The sequence below is a fragment of the Mercenaria mercenaria genome, chromosome 5 (genome assembly GCF_021730395.1).
Source record: "Mercenaria mercenaria strain notata chromosome 5, MADL_Memer_1, whole genome shotgun sequence".
In the NCBI taxonomy this organism is placed as follows: Eukaryota; Metazoa; Mollusca; class Bivalvia; order Venerida; family Veneridae; genus Mercenaria; species Mercenaria mercenaria.
In genome coordinates, this window is record NC_069365.1 from 7,169,397 (window position 1) to 7,192,561 (window position 23,165).

Below are 23,165 nucleotides of genomic sequence, written 5' to 3' on the forward strand. Positions count from 1 at the left end.
AAAAAAACTCCATGTGACTGTAGAATACTTTGAAGATATGTATGTTTCCAAATTGCCTGTATAAAATATTAGCGAATTTCTGAAACACCTAAAGCATATGACATATATAAGGAGATATATCATATAAATACGAAAATAACTTTGTAAACAGTGCAGTTATTATCTTTCAGATTAATTCATATAGATAAAGAAATGTCCACGTTTTACATATATAAACCATCCGTTTAGAAGATAGTGTTTGATACGTAATGTATATGTTTACACTTAAACATCTTACTTAAACTGGATCGAAATGTAAGTAATGCAATGGAAATAAAAAGCATTTTCTGTAGTATTTTGAGGTGTTATTTCTGAAAACGATTTTAACCACAAACATATGTATACATTCCGTTTAGTTTTGCTACTTTATTTGTAAAATGGATAGGCATGAAAATATTGGCTTTACATCATATTTATCATTTTTCTTCATCAGGTTCCCGGTATGGAAGGACACAAGATAACCACCTTCCTCAATATAACAATAACGCCGTGTGACACCGGGGTTATATTGTGGGTTTTATCACCGCGTCGCAAGCAGTAGTGTTTTACGGTACCACCTACATTCCCCTGAAAGTTTGATACCGGCGACGGTAAGTCATTTTTAGATAAATACAAACGTCAGTCTATAGATATGATAAAATGAACGTTCGCATTCTTTGAGCATAATAACTAATAATTATGTATATTTTTCTTGCTATACGAGATTCCACAGACAAAAGTTAGAACGTCTAATTATTTTTATTATAAAAACTTTACAGGAATGTTTTTCCACTGGATGTGTTGAGAATTTGACGTTTTTGTTTCTGCTTAGAAACTACTGAAATGGTGTTCTTAGTTTTTTTTTTTCGCGTTGTACTTATCACAATAGCAAGCATTAGATTTTAATGCTCTGATTTTTGTCTACTGAATTACTTAATTCGTTACCTTTTCACTGTGGGAATGTATTTGATCATCTTGAAAGAAATAATGCAAACTCTTTGCAAAACAGGATTTAACCATTTGTTTGTTTAGTTTTCCAATCGATGTGATAAATAGTTGCCATCCAAAATAAGGTTAAACATTTTGAAAGTTGTTCATTTAAAGCGCAGTTTTATCAAAATGATCATGAAATCTCAAAACGATATATGTTCACTTTTGCAGGGGTGTTCTGCTATCGTTGTTAGCGGGCTTATTGTACGGTCAGACGTTCACTCCATATCTTTATGTACTAAACAACTACGACAATTCAAGCCAAAATGGTAGGTTTATCCTAGATGGTTCTGGTCAGTATAACTGCATGGTGCATATGTCTCGGTTGCAGAGAACGGGCTTCCGGTGTTGAGCTTATACGTGTTTTATCGTGTTGAGTTTTACTCTCAAAACCCATGCGTTGCACAATGTGCAGAAATTCCCTTCAATTTTTACTGAATATTGAAGTATATCTATTCTGCTTCTGCAAAAAAGCTCGTTTTAGATCCAGCTGGTGAGCAACAGGCGGTAAGGACCACAGGCAAGACCGTTGTTGTTAGCAAAATACAACAACGCATGGAGTGCGGAAGCAGCGCACTGAAGAACACTGAAAGGATCCCTGATAGTAAAACCATATGCAATTTAAGTAAGTTATGGCTGACAAACTGTTTGGTTTTCTTTTCTTTTTTTTTTTTGGGGGGGGGGGGGGGTTATTTATTCATATTTCGTTTGGTCAGGGTGGCAAATGCATGCCGCTTCACGTTACCGCATGGAGAGTTTTGTTGTAAGCAAAGTTTTGTTTTATTTTGTTTTGTTTGTGGCAAAGAACGCATCTAAATGTTTGGACACATTTAACTGACATTCTTAATGTCCGTTCCAGTTTCAGAAACTCTAAAGTTTATTGACTGCTTGATTTACCTAATATTAATACATGCAAGTGTTTGTTATGACTTTAAATCACAGAATGTCGTCTGTTTTCTGGTATATCTACCGAAAAGTGTCAAATTGCAGTGATGATTTAAAATTGAACAGAAATCTATTAAAACTGTTTTGTAAAGTGTCATAATTTTGTCAAAAAGTAATGCATTTCTTCAATAAAACGCGCACAGGAGACTGACAGAAAACATGGAACCTGAAGATCCAACATTTTCATAACATTAAATCTCCACCTACACCAAATGTCTTTTTTGAAGATATTTCTTGTTTCAAATAGCTTTATGAATATAAAAGCTGTTAGAGCCGGGAATAAAAAAAAACTTTTAGGTGACTCTTTTTATGAACAGGTTATTAAGACAACTTAATTATGTTAGTTAAATCACCCGAAAATAAAGTCATTCTGCAGATTTTGACTAGACATGAAAGAAACGAATGAAATGTCAATAAAACAATCTGTTCGAATGTAGAATACCTTGATTTCCTTGTTCTCAACATAATGAAAGGGATATCCGCTAGCGCATAAATACTGCTATAATGGCTAGCTGTATCTGTGATACAATACTGTTGCTTTTCATCAACGTTTGTTAGGTTAGTATATGTCTGTTGCTGAAATGACAACTGCATATTCACTTTTTCTTTTCCCTTCCGTGCTTGGTGACCACTCGTGTATTGAATAGTCTGAAGTGACTTATTCTATAAGTAAGTTCGAAAATTCTCATTGTATTTGGCTTTACCTAATATCATCAGCATCATTGGCTGCAGAAAGAGTCTTACTTCAATTTCAGTTTCAAATGATCACAATTTGATACATACTAGTCAGCACGAAGAATTTCACAAGAAGTGCATTATAATAGTAGACTTCTTATAGAGACGGCATAATGGTAATTTTAAGCATTGTTTTCTCTCAAACATTTCAATTGATTATAGAAAATGTGAGAAATGCTAGTACAATATTAAAATGTATTTCCAGTTTTAGTCAGCTGTGGAAGTTAATATGAAAATTAACTTTCTTTTCGTACGGCCTTAAAATAGAACAATATTCAAACGCCATATATTCATAAACCATTCGTCCAGATACAGAAATGTTCTTTGGGTGACCATCTAGCTACTGACATCTGAAGCATAGCATGGTCCTTTTCCAACGTTGCACACTCTCTAGCCTGTTTAAGACCTGAAACTCAGGTGAGCGACTAGTGCCATTATGACCCATTTGTTTCATGTTTGTGATGATAACGTAAAACGCGATATACCAAGTTAACATTTTCACACAAGCAGCACTATCGTATGTTACAATTAATATTAACAAAAATTATATAGTATAGTATTTGAGGACGTATGTTTTCCGGATCAGGTATAAAACATTAGCAAATCATTTAATAAAGGGTATGACATATACGAGGAGATAACGATTATCGCATAAATACGAACATAACTGTATAAATAGTGCAATTATTATCTGTCCTGATTAGTTCATATAGATAAAGAAATGTCCACGTTTTAGATATACCATCCGTATGATACGGGATATATATGTTTACACTCTAACGGCTTACTTAAACCGGATTTAAATGTAAGTGTAATTGTATTTACAATGCAAATTAAAAACAAATCTTTCGAGTACTCTACGGTGTTACTTCTTAAAGAGATTTTAACAAATATATATATTTGTTTACCTTTGCTTCTTTATTAGTAAAATGAATAAGCATGAAAATATTGGCTTTGCCGTTACTTACATGTTTTCTATAATGTTTCTTCATCCAGTACCGGTATGGAGGGTTACATGACAACCTCTTTCCCCAATGTAACAAGAACACCGTGTGACACTGGGGATACACCGTTATATGTGGGCTTTATCACCGCGTCGCTAGCAGTTGTGTTTTATGGAACCACGTACATTCCCGTGAAAAAGTTCGATACCGGCGACGGTAAGTCACTTTTTAGATAAATACAAACGCTGTTGATACGATAAAACATTCTTATTCTTTGAACATAGTAACTAATAATGATGTATATTTGTCTTGCTGTATGAGATTTCACAGACAAAGTTAGGACCTCTTACCTCTTTAGTTATAAACACTTTGCAGGAATGTTTTTCCAGTGGGTGTTTGCCATTTCAATAGGACTGTATTCCCTGATTGTAGCGCAAGTACGGGACAATCCTAAATTTTACCCAGTCACAATGCTGGGTGGTGCACTGTTTATCACAGGTGAGAAACATTAAAACTAAAGTTGTTTGATATTAAATAAAGTTTGATATATCAAAAAATGCATATAGCTACCTAAAAACTCTTGTGGCGTCCATTAATCTTCAAGAAAACACAAAGAAGACGGACCATATGATGTCGACTTCTATTGTAGAAATTTACATTTGAAAATCATGCCACTTTCATTACCCAAAAGTCACAAAGTAGTTTTAAAACAATTAAAAATAAGGTGACTCCTTGCTGTGGTCTCTATAGCCTTTTGTATTTCAACGGAGTTCAACAAAACTTTCGCAGTAACGACAACAATATGTTGATTTGTTGAACCAGCGGGAATCTATTATTTATGGTCTTTTCATTGTTTGTTATCGGATTGTGGTTATATACATTTCCTTGTTCATATTGCTGCGCTTTTACGTTTGCACGGATTTCTACCAAACTTACTTTGTAGCTATATAGTTAATATAGTTAGAAGAACATGACTCGTAAACCGGTAAATGGAATATGGAGCTTTGCTACTTGCTAATCTTTATTTCAAAAGAGCATATATTCTAATAGTTGTTGAAAATAAGTTCAGATATAGCACAGTTTGCCAAACGTTTCCTATAACAGTCTTGCATAGTCCAATGTCAAATTTGTTCAAATGTTTCGTTTCACATAGGGGCCAGTCAACTAAATCAGATGTGCGATTTAGGGCCAATGTACTTCTTTAGTTCTTCACAGTTCAAAGGTATACAATGGGTCGTGTTGAAACTAATGGTGTTTGCCTTGCAATTAATCTATTTACTTTCTGGAATTTAATGTCCTAGCGTAGATCAAAGTTATTATTAACATTATGTAAATCAATTTATGCTACAGGAAACCTCACAGTGATTCCAATAGTAAAGATGATAGGGCTTGGACTGGGATTCAGTATATGGGGTGTAACGAATCTACTCAGCGGCTGGGCAACAGGGAGGTATTATACATGATAATGATTTTCCAGACCTATCATTTTCTGGGGACCATACGCCGCTTTTCACGGAAATGCCCGCACGTGTATCACTGAAGGTTCCATGTGCACCGCCGTATGAACATACCTGCGAATGTCTCTAAACTGCTTCTGAAACTTGAAGCATGTATAAATGTTGAGTTCTGTCTAACCCGTGGCTAGAGGGCGTGGACGGTAGCATGTTTTTTCTACTACTGTCCATGAACAGGCTCAATAAAACCCGAGCCTGCAACATTTTCATTTCTATCGTGTTGAGTGCCTGTGGAGTTTCCACATTTTTTCTATTTTGTGATCAATCACTGTACATTTCTGTCATCTGTGTTCATGAATTTCTTTTAAAGGCCGTTTAAAGTCTATAAATGGCATTGTATTAAAAAAGAACTTGTCAAGGCCCGTATTTTACTTACAGGTTTGGATTATTTGGTTTAAAGGCAGATCCTCCCGACAACCTGGTTCTCAATGACATTGGAGTAATTCTGGCAGTTATAAGGTAGGTCAGTGTTTGAGTCGCTTCTTGTATTCTTTGTCTTAAATTCAGACATTCTTACTTTTGCAAATACTTAAGATCAGTGTAACCTAATAGGAGATGCAGCTGTTTTCTTCCAAATAAAACCGTTACTCACGAGATTTTGAAACAATTAGCGTAGATTATTTCCTTTTGTTCGGAATTCATCCGATATTTCTCCATAACTTCTTTCAGGAAACTGCAAGTTAGTTTATAAACGACGATAAAGGACCCTTTGCTTATGAAGCTAAACATTACTATATTGTCCCAATGCACAGGAAATACAAGAAGTTATTATATTACATGCAAGTTTACATTTCATTTATTGTATTTTAGTGCTGTGATATTTACAGCTGTAAAGAATGAAATAAGCAATGCAAACATTGATACCACAGTCACTGTAGATATATCAGAGACCAGCCCTCTACTTCAGGTACGTTTAGATCTTAGGCCTCTTTCAGTAAAATCCATTTATGAAGAAAGCATTATCAGTCTCTCTGGAAATAAGAAAAATGTTCTCCAGATGATCAAGAGTAATTTGTTTTGGAGTAAGCTGGTGTTAAACTAAAACTAGACCAATGAGTTTAAAGGTTATTTAAAGATTTAAAGCGATTAAATGGTTGTACATAAACAATCCTGTCGTTGTTTTTATTTTTTGAGGGGTGGGAGGTGGGGGTGTTTTCTTTTTGTTTTGTTTTTTCAGTTCAGGTAAAAACAGATCTATCTTACATTTTTTTCCTCTGCGAAACGTCTGAGAAGATGATTTGTGCTGTTTGTTTTGATAACATAAAAGTTTATAAACGATATAAATACGAAACATGTGTTGTCTTTTTTGTTCTCTTTATTCCAAGAACACAGAAAAGTTAATTGAAAAGAGGCTGTTTCAAAACCCTGAATGTGAAGTCATCGTTATACCAGAAAACAAACAGGTTGCGATTCTTTTCATTTTTAAACGTTTTCACAATTAGACAATTATAAGGTTATATTTCAATGAATTTACACATAATCTGGCTCACTGGCGCCAGATCAGAAAGAAAATGCCTCTGTACATGTTATATATCCTACCCCTAGGTATTCTATAAGAACCATGGTCGTGAACGGGAAAATATACTAACCCGTTTCAATCGCGCATTTCATACCTAAAACACGCAGTGGGGTAAATGTGTACTATGGATATCAAACAAGTGGTATTTTATGTTCCATTGTGTACCGGTCACATTTTTCAATACATCTTATCTTAGAAAAACAACGCGTAGTTTATAGTAATTTCAACATTACACAAAAAACTTGCTTGAACTTCCCTGGTGAAGTTCCGTTCTAGATTACAAAACCATTCTGATTGGCTGTTGTAAAAATGTATGTCAATCGTCATTTTACTACACGTGTTCGCTAAAATGTGAAAATGCAGCAAAATGTGCAAAATGAATAAAATATACAGAACAGATGCAGGCCAATGTACGATTTCAAATTAAATATCATATAAAAGATGAATTTCATTCATCATTTCGAGTTTTAGTGTAAAATTGTGATTTTTTTAAAATCTGTTTTTGTTTGTTTACGTTTCGCCAAACATGTGCGCACTGCCGTGACCTCTAGACCGGATGTTCATTAGGGAAGTTCAAGCAAGTTTTTTCTGTAACGTTGACGAAAGCATAAAATATGTTGATAATCTCAGTAATATGGAATATTGAGACAATGTGACTGGTACACGATGGAAGATAAATTATCGCTTGTTCAATATACTAGGTACCCATTCACCGAACTGCGCGTTTAAGTTGAGAAATGTACGATTGAAACGGGTTAGTGCACTTTTCCGTTCATGACCATGGTTCTTATAGAATACCTAGGGGTAGGGTATAACATGTACAGAGGCATTTTCTTTCTGATCTGGCGCCAGTGATCTGGCTAAGCTATTTCGTACCTTACATCTGCGCCTTTGTTGATAGTATTTTCTTTGTTACCTTCGATATACGCTTCATTCAGAGAAACACAAAAAAACAAAAACAAGAAAAACAATTGATCCTAACGCGAAACTTTTATGTGTATTATGAAATGAAACTTACGTATTGTAACAGAAAAACTGACAGTGCAGCTCTACTAATTATCTTCATGTTTATAACGATTTTGCAATATTCTAAAGAATGTATCCAAGACAGACCAAGATATTTCAGCTCCTCAGGACGAACCCAGTATCTTTGATAAGTTGAGCCCAACAGTCAAACGGATCTTGTAAGTAAATGTGATTTTCCAAAGTTAGTACATGCTTTCATGATCATGACACTAGGAGTAAAATGCTTGTTTTGCATCTTCCATGAAATCAAACATTTTTGTAATGAAATTGTCTTTAACACATTCGTGTCACTTTATCAATTCACAGATCTTTTTTTTTTTTTTTTTCTTTACAATTTATTGTTCCTTTGAGTGCTAAATTGTTCCGATAATGCTTTTACAAACGACAGATTTCAAAGTGCGATAAGAAACCAAAGAAACCATTGGGAATATTTTGAATTTCAACTAAAAACTTGATCAGTCTGTTTTATAAAATATGCAACTCTAGTTTTTTCGATTATGAGAATTGCGCATGGTGTTCATAGTTTTCTAAGAGTTTAACCTATCACTGTAAATAACAAAAATTAGAATTTAATGCTCTGATTTTTCGAATTTTTATCTTCTGAATTATTTCATTCGTTAGCTTTTCAATGTTAGAATGTATTTGATCATCTTAAAAGAAAAAATGCTAATTCTTAACCATTTGTGTGTAAAATTTTCTTGTTGATGTAGTAAATATTTGCAATCTCAAATTAGTTAAACATTTTGAAAGTTGTTGTTCGTTATAAAGCGCAGTTTTATCAAAAAATGAGCTTGAAATCCAAAATAATTTATGTTCACTTTTGCAGGGGTGTTCTGTTATCGTTGTTAGCGGGCTTATTGTACGGTCAGACGTTCACTCCATATCTTTATGTACAAAACAACTACGACAATTCAAGCCAAAATGGTAGGTTTATCTAAAAATAACTGCATGGTGCATATGTCTCGGTTGCAGAGAACGGGCTTCCTGCGTTGTGCTTATTTTATCGCCCAAAAACCACGCGTGGCACAATTTGCAGAAATTCGCTTTTCAAAGATAAAACTAAAATACAGTTTTGTATGAAACAGATCCAAGCTTTGCAAACCCTAAATATTAACACAATCTACGTACAAGGATTGAATAGTATAAATTACTTCCGGGGCAATCTAAATTTTGCATAAATTTAAAGTTCGCAAGTACGTTTATTTTGTTTAATTTTTACCTCTTCAGCACTGGATTATGTATTCTCCACATTGTGTGGAAGTGTATTGTCCAGCACTGTTTACTTCCTCCTGTACGCTGTCTACATGAAAAATCGTCCTAAAGTCTACCCGAGGGTGATACTGCCCGCCTTTGTTTCTGGTCTCTTGTGGACTGGCGGTACCACATGTTGGTTTGTGGCTAACAAAGTACTTTCTGAATCAGTGGCGTTCCCTATAGTGACCACAGGACCGGCTGTAGTTGCCAACTTGCTGGGGGTACTGGCATTCAAGGAAATAAAGGTACGTGCAATGTTGACTCTTTACAACGATTACTTTTCTGTAAAACCAGGGAAATGGGCTGTTTAAGTATTTAAATCTAAGGAAAAATTAACTAATCGCAAGGTTTTGTATTGAAGAAAATAATTCAAGCTGACTGTAGTTTCTATTTGTTGCGGGCCTACTTAGCGATGCATGGCTCTCGTCTCAGTCTGCTGTGCTCTGTGCCTCTGGGAAATCGACGTTTACCTTTTAACTTTTTAGCATTGTGTAAATAAAATGTAAAGATGGTAAAATAAAATCTACAAGACCCTTCGGAAGCATATAATGCAACCAAATACAATTATAGTTTGATCGAGTTTGTTGATTGCTATATTATATAGATTCTTGAACCTTCGAAGCGACTTATAAGTACAACATATTTCAGGGATTTAAGAACCTGCTGATACTGGTTATTGGAATGGGAATCACAATTACTGGCGCCTTACTGGCAGGATTCTCCAAGAAGTCGACAAGTTGTTCCTGATCTTCCTCCATGCTTGTCAATATGTTTGCAAGTTGAACAGTGTTATTGACATTAAATATTCCCCATTCTCAGCAACTGCTCTGTAAATACTTCCCTGAAGCATTAAGAATTCGTTCCTACTGTACACAGCTCAACACTGGTGGTATTCAGACACTACATCAATTGTTATAATTTTCTGTCGCCTATTTCTTTATTTATGAATACAGTCAATGAAGTATACTTATTTAAATGGATGGATCCAAGATCATTACACAGATACATTAAAGTGTGACGTCAAATCAGAAATTTAAAGCTATCTCTCAGGATTCTAAATAATGAACAAACTAGAAAATGCTTTTGTAAAAAAGCGCATGTCTCCCCCAATGCAAAGTCCTATAGGCAAGAAGTCAATAGGGTTCAGGAGCGAAAGTCAAAGAGACACTGATGGTTGGCTGCAATAGGGATCATCTACTTGGCATGTCCAGTCATCCCGCTAAATTTCAACACTCTTGGCCTAGTGGTTCTCAAGTTACTGTTCAGGCTCCTGTGACCTTGACCTTTGATCAAGTGACCTCAAAATAAATAGGGGTCATCTACTCTGCATGTCCAATCATCCTATTAAGTTTCAACATTGTAGGTCAAGTGGTTCTCAAGTTACTTCCAAAAATGATTTTACATGAACAGGCCACTGTGACCTTGACCTTTAATAGACTGACCCCAAAATCATGGTTGTCATCTACTCTGCATGTTCAATCATCCTATGAAGTTTCAACATTCTGGGTCAAGGGGTTCTCAAGTTATTGATCGGAACTGGTTATCAATGTTCAGGCCACTGTGACCTTGACCTTTAACGGAGTGACCCCAAAAACAATAGGGGTCATTTACTCTGCATAAACAATCATCCTATGAAGTTTCAACATTCTGGGTCGAGAGGTTCTCAAGTTATTGATTAGAAATGGTTTTCCATGTTAAGGCCCCTGTGACCTTGACCTTTAACAGAGTGACCCTAAAATCGTTAGGGGTCATCTATTCTGCATGACCAATCATCCTATGAAGTTTCATCATTCTCGGTCAAGTGGTTCTCAAGTTACTGACCGGCAATGGTTTTCAATTTTCGGGCCCCTGTGACCTTGACCTTTAACAAAGTGACCCTAAAATCGTAAGGGGTCATCTACTCTGCATAACCAATCATCCTATGAAGTTTCATCATTCTGGGTCAAGTGGTTCTCAAGTTACTGACCGGAAATGGTTTTCAATGTTCAGGCCCCTGTGACCTTGACCTTTGACGGAGTGACCCCAAAATCAATAGGGGTCATCTACTATTCATGATCAATCATCCTATGAAGTTGCAACATTCTGGGTCAAGTGGTTCTCTAGTTATTGATCGGAAATGGTTTTCAATGTTCAGGCCCCTGTGTCCTTGAACTTTGACGGAGTGACCTCAAAATCAATAGGGGTCATCTACTCTTCATGACCAATCATCCTATGAAGTTTCAACATTCTGGGTCAAGTGGTTCTCTAGTTATTGATCGGAAATGACCCTGACCTTTGACGGAGTGACCCCAAAAACAGTAGGGGTCGTCTACTCCAGCAGCCCTACAACCCTATGAAGTTTGAAGGTTCTAGGTCAAATGGTTCTCCAGTTATTGCCCGGAAATCAAGAGTGACGTACGGACAGGGCAAAAACAAGACATAAATATAACCATCCTGTAGTGTCACTAAACATATTTCAACCAAAAAATTAAACAGGGCAAAGTTTCTTGAAACTTGGTATTACTGCATGTGTTTTTGTTTTGTATATATGAAGCTGTAACAATAAAGGTAAAGTGTTTGTTTATTATAAGGGCCAGCCAAGTTGGCTTATGAGACGCCTATATACATAGAACAGCATTACTTCCCAATTCCTATTTTTTAATGCCAGGCACAGGCAGGTAGGCAATCGGTAACCATTATCCAACTAGCTGGTGGCTCACCAACTGGTCTCTCTTCAACAACAAGACCCGTCTCTGACAGGGCAACAACCTTTGACCTCCTGATTGCGGGGCAGGTGCCTTATCCATTAGGCCACCGAAGCTCGGTATAAATATAACAAAATCATTTGATAAACAATATACTTTTTCTTATTTGGGTAAAACAAGCATAAGATGAGATTTTACATTACACATTTAATCTACAACATAAATAACAGAGTATCACAGTTTTATAACAATCACAGTCTAATCACTGCACGAGAAACACATGCAGAATAACTTTTATTACATTGAATATTAAAACTTCATATGTAATGCAATACATTTTGGTTATAAAATCAAAGCTTTAAATGATGTTAGAAAGTCAATGTATTACCTCTGTAGTATGTCTGTAGTGCTGTCTTTTGTGTGTGTTCATTTAAAACATTCACTTAAATAAAATATAAAAAAGTAAACAACTGTAAAATGGTCACAGTATTTCAAAGATTTCAGTAAACTTAACCTTTTTTTCAGATTTATGAAACATCAAGTTGCAGTAAAATTTAATACTGTCCAATTATATCCTGTGCTGAAGGGTAAACTGCTTTAACTGAAAAAAAAAACTTAAACAAATACTAATACTTCCATTTCCTGTTAACCTCTTGATATAACGTTTTTACCTTTTGCTAACTTACTTCTAAGACATTTCCAAATGTAATTGCTTTAAAAGATTTCACCTAAACATATTTGTTCTTTGTCTCATAACTTTACACAAAATACCAGCTTACAGAGCAATTAAGGACTGTAATGAACAATAAAAAATGTGAAAAAAAAATCAAAATTGCTTGAAAAGTGACCTAAAACATGTTGAATACTGTAGAATATTTTTAAAGTAAAACAATAAAACTAAACAATACATCAATAACTAGAAATATGCAGCAACAGCTGCTGTAACTGTGGTATATAGCATCAACACTTCAACTCTACATGTCTACCAACAAAAACTTGTGATACCACAGACATGTCTACCAACAACTAGAATTGTGACTATTGGAAACAGATGCCGCCACATACTGCGCCATCCTCTAAATAGCAAAGTTCACATGAAGGATGTTCGACTAAAACTATATTCAGATAAGATTGTGCATCTTAACAACTTTGAATTTAATTTTTCAAAAAGTGTATGAGGAGTTGAACACACCAAATTTCTTCACTATGGCCTATTTTGTGAAATTAAGAAAGAGCCATAATTCTAGAAAAAATAGCCGGAGAAAAAAAGTCCATTATTTATGGTCATCTTCACATCCAGGTCCTTCACCTGTGAAACTATCAAGCATATCCTTTAAACAGTCTTTGAGAAGTTGGACACACAAGATTTTTCTCTATATTCTATATAGTAAAACTACTAAGGGGCCATAACTGTGGTATAAATAGTCATGGTAGTTCCTTCCTTTATGGTTATCTGCACATCAAGCTTGTTCATTTGTAAAAGTTTGAAGCAAATCATGCTAACTGTGTGGGAAGAGTTGGACACGCAAGATTTTGGGACGTACGTATACGGACGAACGTACAGACAGCAGCAATGCTATATGCCCTCCACATAAATGTGAGAGCGTGAAAACTATGATACCACAGTATTAAATACTGATATGTCAACCAACAGAAACTGTGACACTGTAATGTTTACCAACAGAAACTGTAACACTGTAATGTTTACCAACAGAAATTGTGACACTGTAATGTCTACCAACAGAAACTGTAACACTGTAATGTTTACCAACAGAAACTGTGACACTGTAATGTCTACCAACAGAAACTGTGACACTGTAATGTCTACCAACAAAACTGTGATACCGTAACGTCTACCAACAATGATACCATAATGTTAAATACTGACATGTAATGTCTACCAACAAAAAATATGATACTGCAATATTAAATACTGAACTTCTACTGCCTCGACTATAGCACCCATAAAAATGTGAAATAAATATTTGTGCATCAATACAATAATACATAGACAATTACTAAAGCATCATTTACAAATAAACATGTATAAGTATATTTATCAGCAGTATAACTGATTCTTCCAACCTAATCATATGAAAACTCACCTTAATTGTACTATCTCCATATGATTGTGTAATGTCTAAATGCATGAACAGTTATAAATTTCTGGTTTTCTAAGTTACATTAGCTCAAGACAGGCATGTATGAAGTATATAACATTCTCACGCAGTATGTGAATACTGCATAGTTTTAATGTGTCAGCAGGAGGCTGTTAACTGAGACAAATTACTGACAACTGTTGATTACCCTGTTTCTGTAGACATAGACCAAAGCAAGTATTTGTTAAAAGAATGGTACAGTTGCCTTTACTTGCTAAGTTAAAAGTTATATTTTATTCAATACAACAGAAATCAGAGTAATAAAAGGCTATTTGTCAATCAATATATAATAGCGAAATAAATGCATGTTAAAATTTATCACTGGTATAGTATTTCATGGCAGAAGTATCAGGCAAATCTTCTGGACGGAATAAACACATTACTATCACAGTCTAGAGTTCAAGTAAATGTCAGTTATATACTGTTTCAGCAAGCAAGTTGTTTGCTATATCTTTCACCTAGTCTATAATGTTGCTCAACCCTAAGCCACTAGGACTAATTTCTATTTATTATTAAAGGTTTTCTTCATTTTTTCTTTTTTTGTCCCAGTTTTGTTCCTGTCGGCCCTTTACTTGCACTTGTCCCCAATTTTCCAGTTGACTTTTTTCTTGCTGTCTGAGTCTGACCATCACTGTCTGAATCGCCGCCACTTCTTTCTCCTTTAGCTTTTTGTTCTTTCTCTCTAAGTCTTTCTTTTTCCTCCTCCTCCTTCATTCTTCTCTCTTTTCGTGACTGTATCACAAGATCCGCACAAGGTTTTAATGGTGCTCCCTCGACAAATTCACTCCCTTCAAATTACACAAATCAATTTATGGATAACTTGTGCAAAATAAAAAAAAATGAATGAAAATTTTAATGAACTGTTTGTCTTTTAATTTTTCAAAATAACACACCATAAGCCTGGATCAGAGTTTCAACTAATCTTTTGTTATTCAATTTTCACTGATCCCCTCTATATAATGTTGTTATGAATAATCAGTGTTGTTTTATACATATTTTCAAACAAGAGCTGTCACTATCGGTGACAAATGCCCCCGAAACGTAACCCAATAATGCTACAGTTGTCTAGGCATGATAAATGAACTCATTTTTAGGAACATTTGTGCCAAGTAATTTTAAAATCCCTTGATAAATGGCAGAGTTATGAATGAGACAAGAAACAGACCATGTTAACCTTTTTCTTCTAAGTGTGACCTTGAACTTAGAGCTAGGGGTCTGGGTCTTGCACATAACACATCGTCACATTATAGGGAACATTTATACCAAGTATGTATGTGTGCATTCGGGTTTAACGTCTTTTTCAACAATTTTTCAGTCATATAAATGACAGTGTCTACTTGTAACAGTGAGCACAATGCCCAACTTTATAGTGCTGCCTCACTGGAATATCACGCCATAGACACGTGACATGATACCCAACCCAGTCACATTATACTGACATCGGGCTGACCAGTCCTAGTACTACCCTGCTGATGATGAGTGCGACGCGTGGAAGCTACTAGTGTCATTTTAAACGTCTTTGATATGATGCGGCCAGAGAACTTTATGCAAAGTAATTTCAAAATCCCTTGATGAATGGCAGAGTTATGGACCAGACATGAAACAGACCATGTTAACCTTTAAATTTGACCTTGACCTTAGAGCTAGGAGTCTAGATCTTGCGCATGACACTTCGTCTCATTATGGGGAACACTTTATGCCAAGTACTTTAAAATCCCTTCATGAATGGCACAGATATGAACCGGACACGAAACAGACCCTGTTAAACTTTGACTTCTAAGTGATACATTGACCTTGGAGCTAGGGGTCTGCGTCTTGCACAGGACACATCAACTTATTATGGGGAACATTTATGCCAAGTTATTTTAAGATCCCTTTATGGATGACAGAGTTACAGCCCGTACAAGAATTTACACAGACGCACGCAAGCACAGTGCGATTTTAATATAGCTAGTCTGATAAGGATGAATTCATTATTTTGCTAAGAAAGCCGTATAACTGTACATTTACATTTCTTTGAGTTTTCAGTAACACTAGATAAATAAAGGATATCTATTTGTTTCAGAGTAAGATTGAAATATCTTACAAGAGTGAACACCAGATGCAATGTTTTCACAAGTGGCATAGCCATGAGCAAAAATGTAGAATAAAGTGTTCATGAGTGAAAGGTATTTTGCTCTTACATGTAATACAAACAAATATTCTTCTCATTTATCCATTTTGTATTTTCTTACCAGTGAAAAATATATCTGATATTTTTCACTGTGAAAATACCAGATACATTTCACTCTAATATTTCAATAATTCGCTGCAAAACATTTAATAAATTTTTTTTAGATGTATTTTGCATATACTTAACCCTTATTGTGCTGAACAGGTCTGATTCTGCCTTTGCGACCAGTGTAGATCATGATCAGCCTTCACATCTATGCAGTCTGATCATGACCAGCACTGTTTGCACTTTAGTCAGTATCTTTTTGGAATGCACCCCTTTTAACAGGTAATGGTACTGTCCAAATTGAAAGATAGACAAGTTCATTATAGAAATTTAGCAGGGTAACCGTTAAAGATGAAGCTCAATAATACAACATATTTGAGCTACAAACAAGGATCTGATTGAAAGACTTACAAGGCAGAAAATACAACTACTTTTTCATTGCATGACATTGCACAAATATAACTATGTAACTAAAACACTATGGTGAATTTAAAACCGTAGGAGAAAAGTAAAGATACAAATCAAAGAAGACCTCTAATAGTATTTTATGCATTTTTTTTTTCTTAAGCAAAGTCTGTGAATCAACAAACTAAATAAGAGCTGTTGGAAGACAGAAATGCTCATCCATTCAAAAGCCTTGTCACAAAAAAAAAACGACATACACAATAACAAAGGTGGGAACAATTTGGAGTTATAGAACTATTCTCAATATCGACATTATAGAATAAATCCCGTCCTCCAGTATTTCCTTAAAAGGGAAGGGGTGTGGCGAGATTAACTGATATAGTGACAGTGTACAATATTGGCGATTATTTTTGCCAGAAGATAAGCATTTAGGATAATTCTTACTTTTTTACAATGAAAATACTATTTTACAACCTCTACAACAAAATCTTCGTATAAATAATTTGTTTTCTTTGAAAAATGCGAAGTATTTCACGCCACCGCTGTAGAGCTACAGAAGCGGCAGTGTAGAATAAAAGATAAGATTTCAAAAATAAAGTAAACTTTGGGGATATTTTTGCTGCATCTTAGATTACTGGGATACAAAGTTACATATAAATACTCTACCAAAACTTGCTCAGTCAATGCAAAGTAGAGTATTAGATCCTGTGCCATGCATGTTAGATTATCGTTGTGAACAAGTGTGTTAAGTTTCAATCCATTCCCATTAGTTTAACTAAGACACCATATAACATAAACAAGACCTGTCACTAATGGTGACAAATACCCCCGCAGCACCTTGACCTTTGACCTGGTGACCCCAAAGTCAATAGGGTCGTGTACGCAATAAGTACTATCAGAATGTGAAGTTTGAAGGTCCTGCATGGTCACAGTGGTTTGTGAGTAAAGTGCCTTCATGCAAAAAGTTAACATTGGCCCCTGTGTCCTTGACCTTTGACCTGTGACCCCAAAGTCAGTAGGGGTCGTGTACTCAATAAGTACTATCAGCACGTGAAGTTTTAAGGTCCTGGGTGCAGTGGTTCCTGAGTAAAGTGCCTTCATGCAAAAAGTTAACATTGGCCCCTGTGACCTTGACCTTTGATGTGGTGATCCCAAAGTCAGTAGGGGTCGTGTACACAATAAGTACTATCAGCATGTGAAGTTTGAAGGTCCTGGGTGCAGAGGTTCGCGAGTAAAGTGCCTTCATGCAAAAAGTTAACATTGGCCCCTGTGACCTTGACCTTTGACCTGGTGACCCCAAAGTCAGTAGGGGTCGTGTACTCAATAAGTACTATCAACACATGAAGTTTGAAGGTCCTGGGTGCAGTGGTTCGCGAGTCAAGTGCCTTCATGCAAAAAGTTAACGTTGTGACGAACGAACTAACGAACAAGTTCACATTGATCCCTGTGACCTTGACCTTTGACCTGGTACCCCAAAGTCAACAGGGGTCATGTACTCAATAAGTACTATCAGCATGTGAAGTTTGAAGGTCCTAGGTGCACTGGTTCACGAGTAAAGTGCCTTCATGCAAAAAGTTAACGTTGTGACGAATGAACGAACAGATGGACAGTTGAAAACTAATATACCTCCCTTTGGGTGCATGAAAACCTTAACTGAATTAGAATGCCTATGTGGGCACTGAGGATTGGGTGAGTGCAATAGCTCTATCTATCCTTAAAGTAAATGAGCTGAAATTTATATCAAACAAGACTACATTTAAGGTTCACACATATATAACTAACACATACAATAATAGTACAACATAAAGTACCACCTGCATTAGATTTTCTTGGCTCTGCCATTAATGCATACCCTTTAATTACAGTTTAATTTAGTTAAATTGCTGTTTACAGTTATATCATAACACTGCAAAATCACAAAAAGTACTTTTAGTTTATAATCATTCAAAGAAACTGATATTAATGTAATAAAGGCATTAAAATATTTTGTCACATGATACTGGTGATTACTTTCTTTTTGCTGCTTTTTCTGCTATAATTAAGATCACTCCAGAAAATTGACAAAAATAGAAAAGAACTGGAAATTACAAACTTGTTATTCAACTGCAGAACAACTTGTGACATAAAAATATATCTGTATTTAATTACAGAACATCTCATGAGATCATTTAAACACGAACAACTTTATAGCAATTCAAAATGTAATTTTAATGTTCAAAATAACAATAAAATACCTATCAATTTCTTTGCCTCTACACCATTTATGATAGGGTTCATCCAGGTTGACTGTCGAGTGTCGGTGAGACCGGTTGCCTTGGGAACATAGATATAGAACAGCAAGTTCATTGCCTCATGCTTCTTTAGTCCATTTCCTTTCTTTATGGACTGACCTGTGAAATGTAAATAAATCTCCTTTCATAAAACTGTAAGTTTAAAAGGCAAGTGAAAAGTGAAAGTCCCTGGACTAGTAATTTCATTATTTCTATAATAAGGTAAACAGGCTAGACTGCTAGAAGAATAACAGTGGTTCACTGGTATACAGCCACTATTTTTGATAAACTGCAGAAACCAAGATCTCAACGTTCTACAACCTTTCAGAAAATTATACACAGAAATTATGAATCATACCAAAATTGGCCCATTTCTTAATTTCACCAGTGAGTTTTTATTTTTTATTCAACATTATGCCAACACAATTAACTTAAAGGTTAAATGGCAATTTTTCTCAAGTGACTGAACCATCAACTTTGTGTAGCCAGCTGGATGGAATTGTCATATAAAGAACTTTACATTTCAAGTTAGGTTTCAAAACCACTGTACTGCATGTAATTCAAAGTCAGACGCCTTAACCTTTCGGCCATGGAGGCCACTTATTGTGTTCTGAAATCCTACTAAAACTCTGTAAGGAGATCCTTTGGAAGAATAAAATGGAACCCAGCAAATTAAAGGAAGACTTGGATTGAGAGAGTATGCACAACATCCTTCATGTTCCCTAGCAAGGGCTTAAACCAAACTATAACATACAGAACCATTAATTGGACACATTATAACAAAGGACCAGAAAATATATCAACTAGAGTTGTCACAGGAGTGACGAATTATACCCCCACAATATGGCCTTGTCACAGAACTAAGCCAATGTCAAAGCTGAACTTGCTTGACCTTTGACCTACTGACCTCAAAATCAATAGAGGTCATCTGCTAGTCATGATCAACCTCCTTATGAAGTTTCATGATCCTCGGCCCAAGCGTTCTCAAGTTATTTTCCGTAAAAGGTTTAAATGACCTTTGACCTTTGGAACTCAAAATCAATACGGGTCATCTGCTTGACATGACTTACCTCACGATTAAGTTTCCTGATCCTAGTCCCAAACGTTCTGAAGTTATTGTCCGAAAACTGTTTAAATGTTGCAGGTCACCTGTGACCTACTGACCTCAAAATCATTAGGGGTCATCTGCTGGTCATAACCAACCTCCCTATCAATTTTCATGATCCTAGGCCCAAGCGTTCTCAAGTTATCATCCGGAAAACATTTAACTGTTCTGAGTCACTATGACCTTGACCTTTGACCTACTGATCTCAAAGTAGAACTTGACCTGTATTTCATGATGTTACAACTGTGTACCAAAACTTATGATCCTAGGACCACGCATTCTCAAGTTATCATCTGGAAACCAATTAACTGTTCCGAGTCACTGTGAACTTGACCTTTGACCTACTGACCTCAAAGTAAAATTTGACCTGTATTTCATGATGTTACATCTGTGTACCAAAATTTATTATCCTAGGCCCAAGCGTTCTCAAGTTATCATCCGGAAACCATTTAACTGTTCCGTGTCACTGTGACCTTGACCTTTGACCTACAGACCTCAAATCAAACTTGTCCTGCATTTCATGATGTTACATCTGCGTACCAAAATTTTTATGATCCTAGGCCCAAGCATTCTCAAGTTATCATCCGGAAACCGTTTAACTGTTCAGGGTCACTAAGACTTTGACCTTTGACCTACTGACCCCAAATTGGAACTTGACCTGTATTTTCTAATGTTACACCTGTGTACCAAAAATTACTTAAATCGGTCAAGCCTTTCATGAGTTATCATTCGGAAACCATGAAAACCAACGAACCAACCGACCGACCGACTGTCCAACCAACTGCAAATACCCCCACAAACTTTTTTTTGTGGGGGTATAATAATGAGACCAGTTACATGGAGACTTTACAGCCACTACATGGTACTAAAAGACTGCTGTCATGATAATAAAGAAAGTGCAGAAGATTCTCTGAAAGAATAGAATGCAAACAAGAGGGCCAAGATGTCTTTAGGTCACTCACCTGAGAAACATACCGTAACAGTGTAAACATGTCTGACCTAGTGATTTAATGAAAACAAATATTCTGGCCAATTTTCATTAAGATTGGACCAAAAATGTGGTCTCTTGAGTTCAAACAAGTATTTTCTTAGATATGACCTAATGACCTAGTTTTTGACTCCAGATGACCCATATTCAAATTTGACCTGGATTTTATCAAAGTAATCATTCTGACAAAATTTAATGAAGATCAATTGAAAAATACAGTCTCTATCGCATACACAAGGATTTTCTTTGATTTGACCTAGTGACCTACTTTTTGACCCAAGATGACCCATATTCAAACTCGACCTAGATTTCATCAAGGCAATCATTCTGACCAAATTTCACGAGGACCAATTAAAAATACAGTCTCCATCGCATACACAAGGTTTTTCTTTCATTTGACCTAGTGACCTAGTTTTTGACCCTAGATGACCCATATTCAAACTTGACCTAGATTTCCTCAGGGCAATCATACTGACTAAATTTCATGAAAATCAATTGAAAAATACAGTCTCTATAGCATACACAAGTTTTTTCTATAATTTGACCTAGTGACTTAGTTTTTGACCTCAGATAACCAATATTCAAACTCGACCTAGATTTCATCAAGGCAATTATTCCGACAAAATTTCATGAAGATCAACTGAAAAATACAGCCTCACATACACAAGTTTTTTCTTTGATTTGACCTTGTGACCTAGTTTTTGACCCCAGATAAGCAATTTTCAAATTCGGCCTAGATTTTATCAAGGTAATCATTCTGACCAAATTTCATGAACATCAGTTGAAAAATACAGTCTCTATCGCATACACAAGGTTTTTGTTTGATTTGACCTAGTGACCTAGTTTTTGCTCCCAGATGACCCATTTTCAAACTTTGCCTAGACTTCATCAAGGTAATTATTCTGACCAAAATTCATGAAGATCAATTGAAAAATACAGCCTCTATCACATACACAAGCTTTTTCTTTGATTTGACCCAGTGACCTTGTTTTTGACCCCAGATGACCCATTTTCAAATTCGCCTAGATTTTATCAAGATAATCATTCTGACAAAATTTCATGAAGATAAGCTGAAAAATACAGCCTCTATCGCATACACAAGCTAAATGTTGACAGACAGACAGACAGACGACAGACAGACAGACAAACGCCAGACATCGAGCGATCACAAAAACTCACCTGAGCAAGGTGAGCTAAAAAGTAAATCAATAGCAGATATATGAAAGGTAACGAAATGTGCAACACCTCAAGCTCCAGCACCAGTTTTAGAGGAATTCTATTAAATGCTTTAAGAATAAATTGTAAGAGTTAAGAGGCATGAAATATATTAAGAAAAGACAAACCCTTTGTAGTAACATCAAGACCCTCATCTATCTCAGCCCTTGATGGGTAAAGGTCACACTCTCGGAAAAATGCCTCCAGCTCTCCCAACTCCATCTCTGAACCAAATGCTTTTTTATCAAATTGACTTTCAAACCCTGAAAATACAGACATCAAGCTTTGTACTTAGATTTGACTCCAGGGAGGTTAACAGAAACACCAATCTGCCTTATAACAAAAAAATAGAGAATAATACTAAAAGCAATGAAAAACTGGTAAAATAATGGGTAAAATTTAACTTATTTGCAGAACATATTACAGCTTTTTCATCTAATAAAGATGCAAGGGAGATAACAATTATTCTTCTCCATCTTTATTTTATGTGGTCTAACAGAAAAACACATCATTTCATAGATAACAACAGTACTGCAAAGTCCTAAACAACATTTTATTAATGCAGAAGTTTTGAGCTTTATTGTATAGTAGATATAATCGTTTAATGAAATATTTACGTCTTCTCATATCCATATACTCGTGCATTTCCTGTAGAGAGAATGGTGTGACTGGTTTCTCCACACCATGCCATCTCTGTACCCGGACTAGGAGATTCTTGTAGTCTTTTACCATCTTCTCCCATGTACTACCACAGAATGTAGCCTGCAATAGAGCATTTGACCATGTGGATTATGAGGGACTACCTCTGAAATACTTTTCAACAATTTTTTTTCAAACTGAAATGAATATATATACTTGTATAAAACAGGCATATAAAATAGGTGTTTAACCTTAATAATTTGATTTTGTTTAAAGTGACTTGTTTTAAGTATAGATTTATACCAGAGTAAAAATAAAATACTAATTTGTTTAACATGTAAAATGTTCAAAGAAACATCGCATTTTAATGCCTTCTTGTTAACTTAACAGCAGGATGCTTACAGTGAAAGACTATCATGTATTTACTGATTTTTTCACTGTCCGTTTGTACTGTTTGTGTAAAGGTAAGTATTAGAACCCAAAAGTGACAAATACTTAAAACAGCAAACCAATGTCATCTGTATATCATTGAAAGTG

General features: G+C 35.5%; 2 protein-coding genes across 22 annotated transcripts in view; one reads left to right on the forward strand and one right to left on the reverse strand.

Moving 5' to 3' along the window:
• Positions 1-226: 226 nt before the first annotated feature.
• LOC123556354 (transmembrane protein 144-like) lies at positions 227-9,970 on the forward strand. Of its 3 annotated transcripts, none has more exons than XM_045347003.2 (14): positions 227-294; positions 473-629; positions 1,180-1,277; positions 1,483-1,633; positions 3,685-3,848; positions 4,008-4,130; positions 4,983-5,082; positions 5,525-5,605; positions 5,957-6,053; positions 6,472-6,549; positions 7,761-7,849; positions 8,518-8,615; positions 8,919-9,190; positions 9,594-9,970. In XM_045347003.2, the coding sequence occupies exons 4-14, from the start codon at positions 1,623-1,625 to the stop codon at positions 9,690-9,692; spliced, it is 1,212 nt and encodes a 403-aa protein (XP_045202938.1). In that variant the 5' UTR covers positions 227-294; positions 473-629; positions 1,180-1,277; positions 1,483-1,622; the 3' UTR covers positions 9,693-9,970. The 3 variants fall into 3 exon arrangements, with proteins under 3 accessions (XP_045202938.1, XP_045202937.1, XP_045202940.1); XM_045347002.2 differs by having other exon boundaries at positions 1,493-1,633; XM_045347005.2 differs by lacking the exons at positions 227-294; positions 473-629; positions 1,180-1,277; positions 1,483-1,633 and adding an exon at positions 3,373-3,493.
• A 1,798-nt stretch (positions 9,971-11,768) lies between these two features.
• Positions 11,769-23,165, reverse strand: part of LOC123556357 (uncharacterized) — a 148,609-nt gene continuing 137,212 nt past the window's right edge. For all 19 annotated transcript variants that reach the window (XM_053542589.1, XM_053542588.1, XM_053542579.1 and 16 more), the window contains 4 exons: positions 22,607-22,751; positions 22,118-22,252; positions 18,646-18,801; positions 11,769-14,576 (listed from right to left, as the gene is read on the reverse strand). In XM_053542589.1, the coding sequence (XP_053398564.1) occupies positions 14,314-14,576; positions 18,646-18,801; positions 22,118-22,252; positions 22,607-22,751 (699 nt within the window). In that variant the 3' untranslated portion in view covers positions 11,769-14,313. The remainder of the gene's footprint in view (positions 14,577-18,645; positions 18,802-22,117; positions 22,253-22,606; positions 22,752-23,165) is intronic.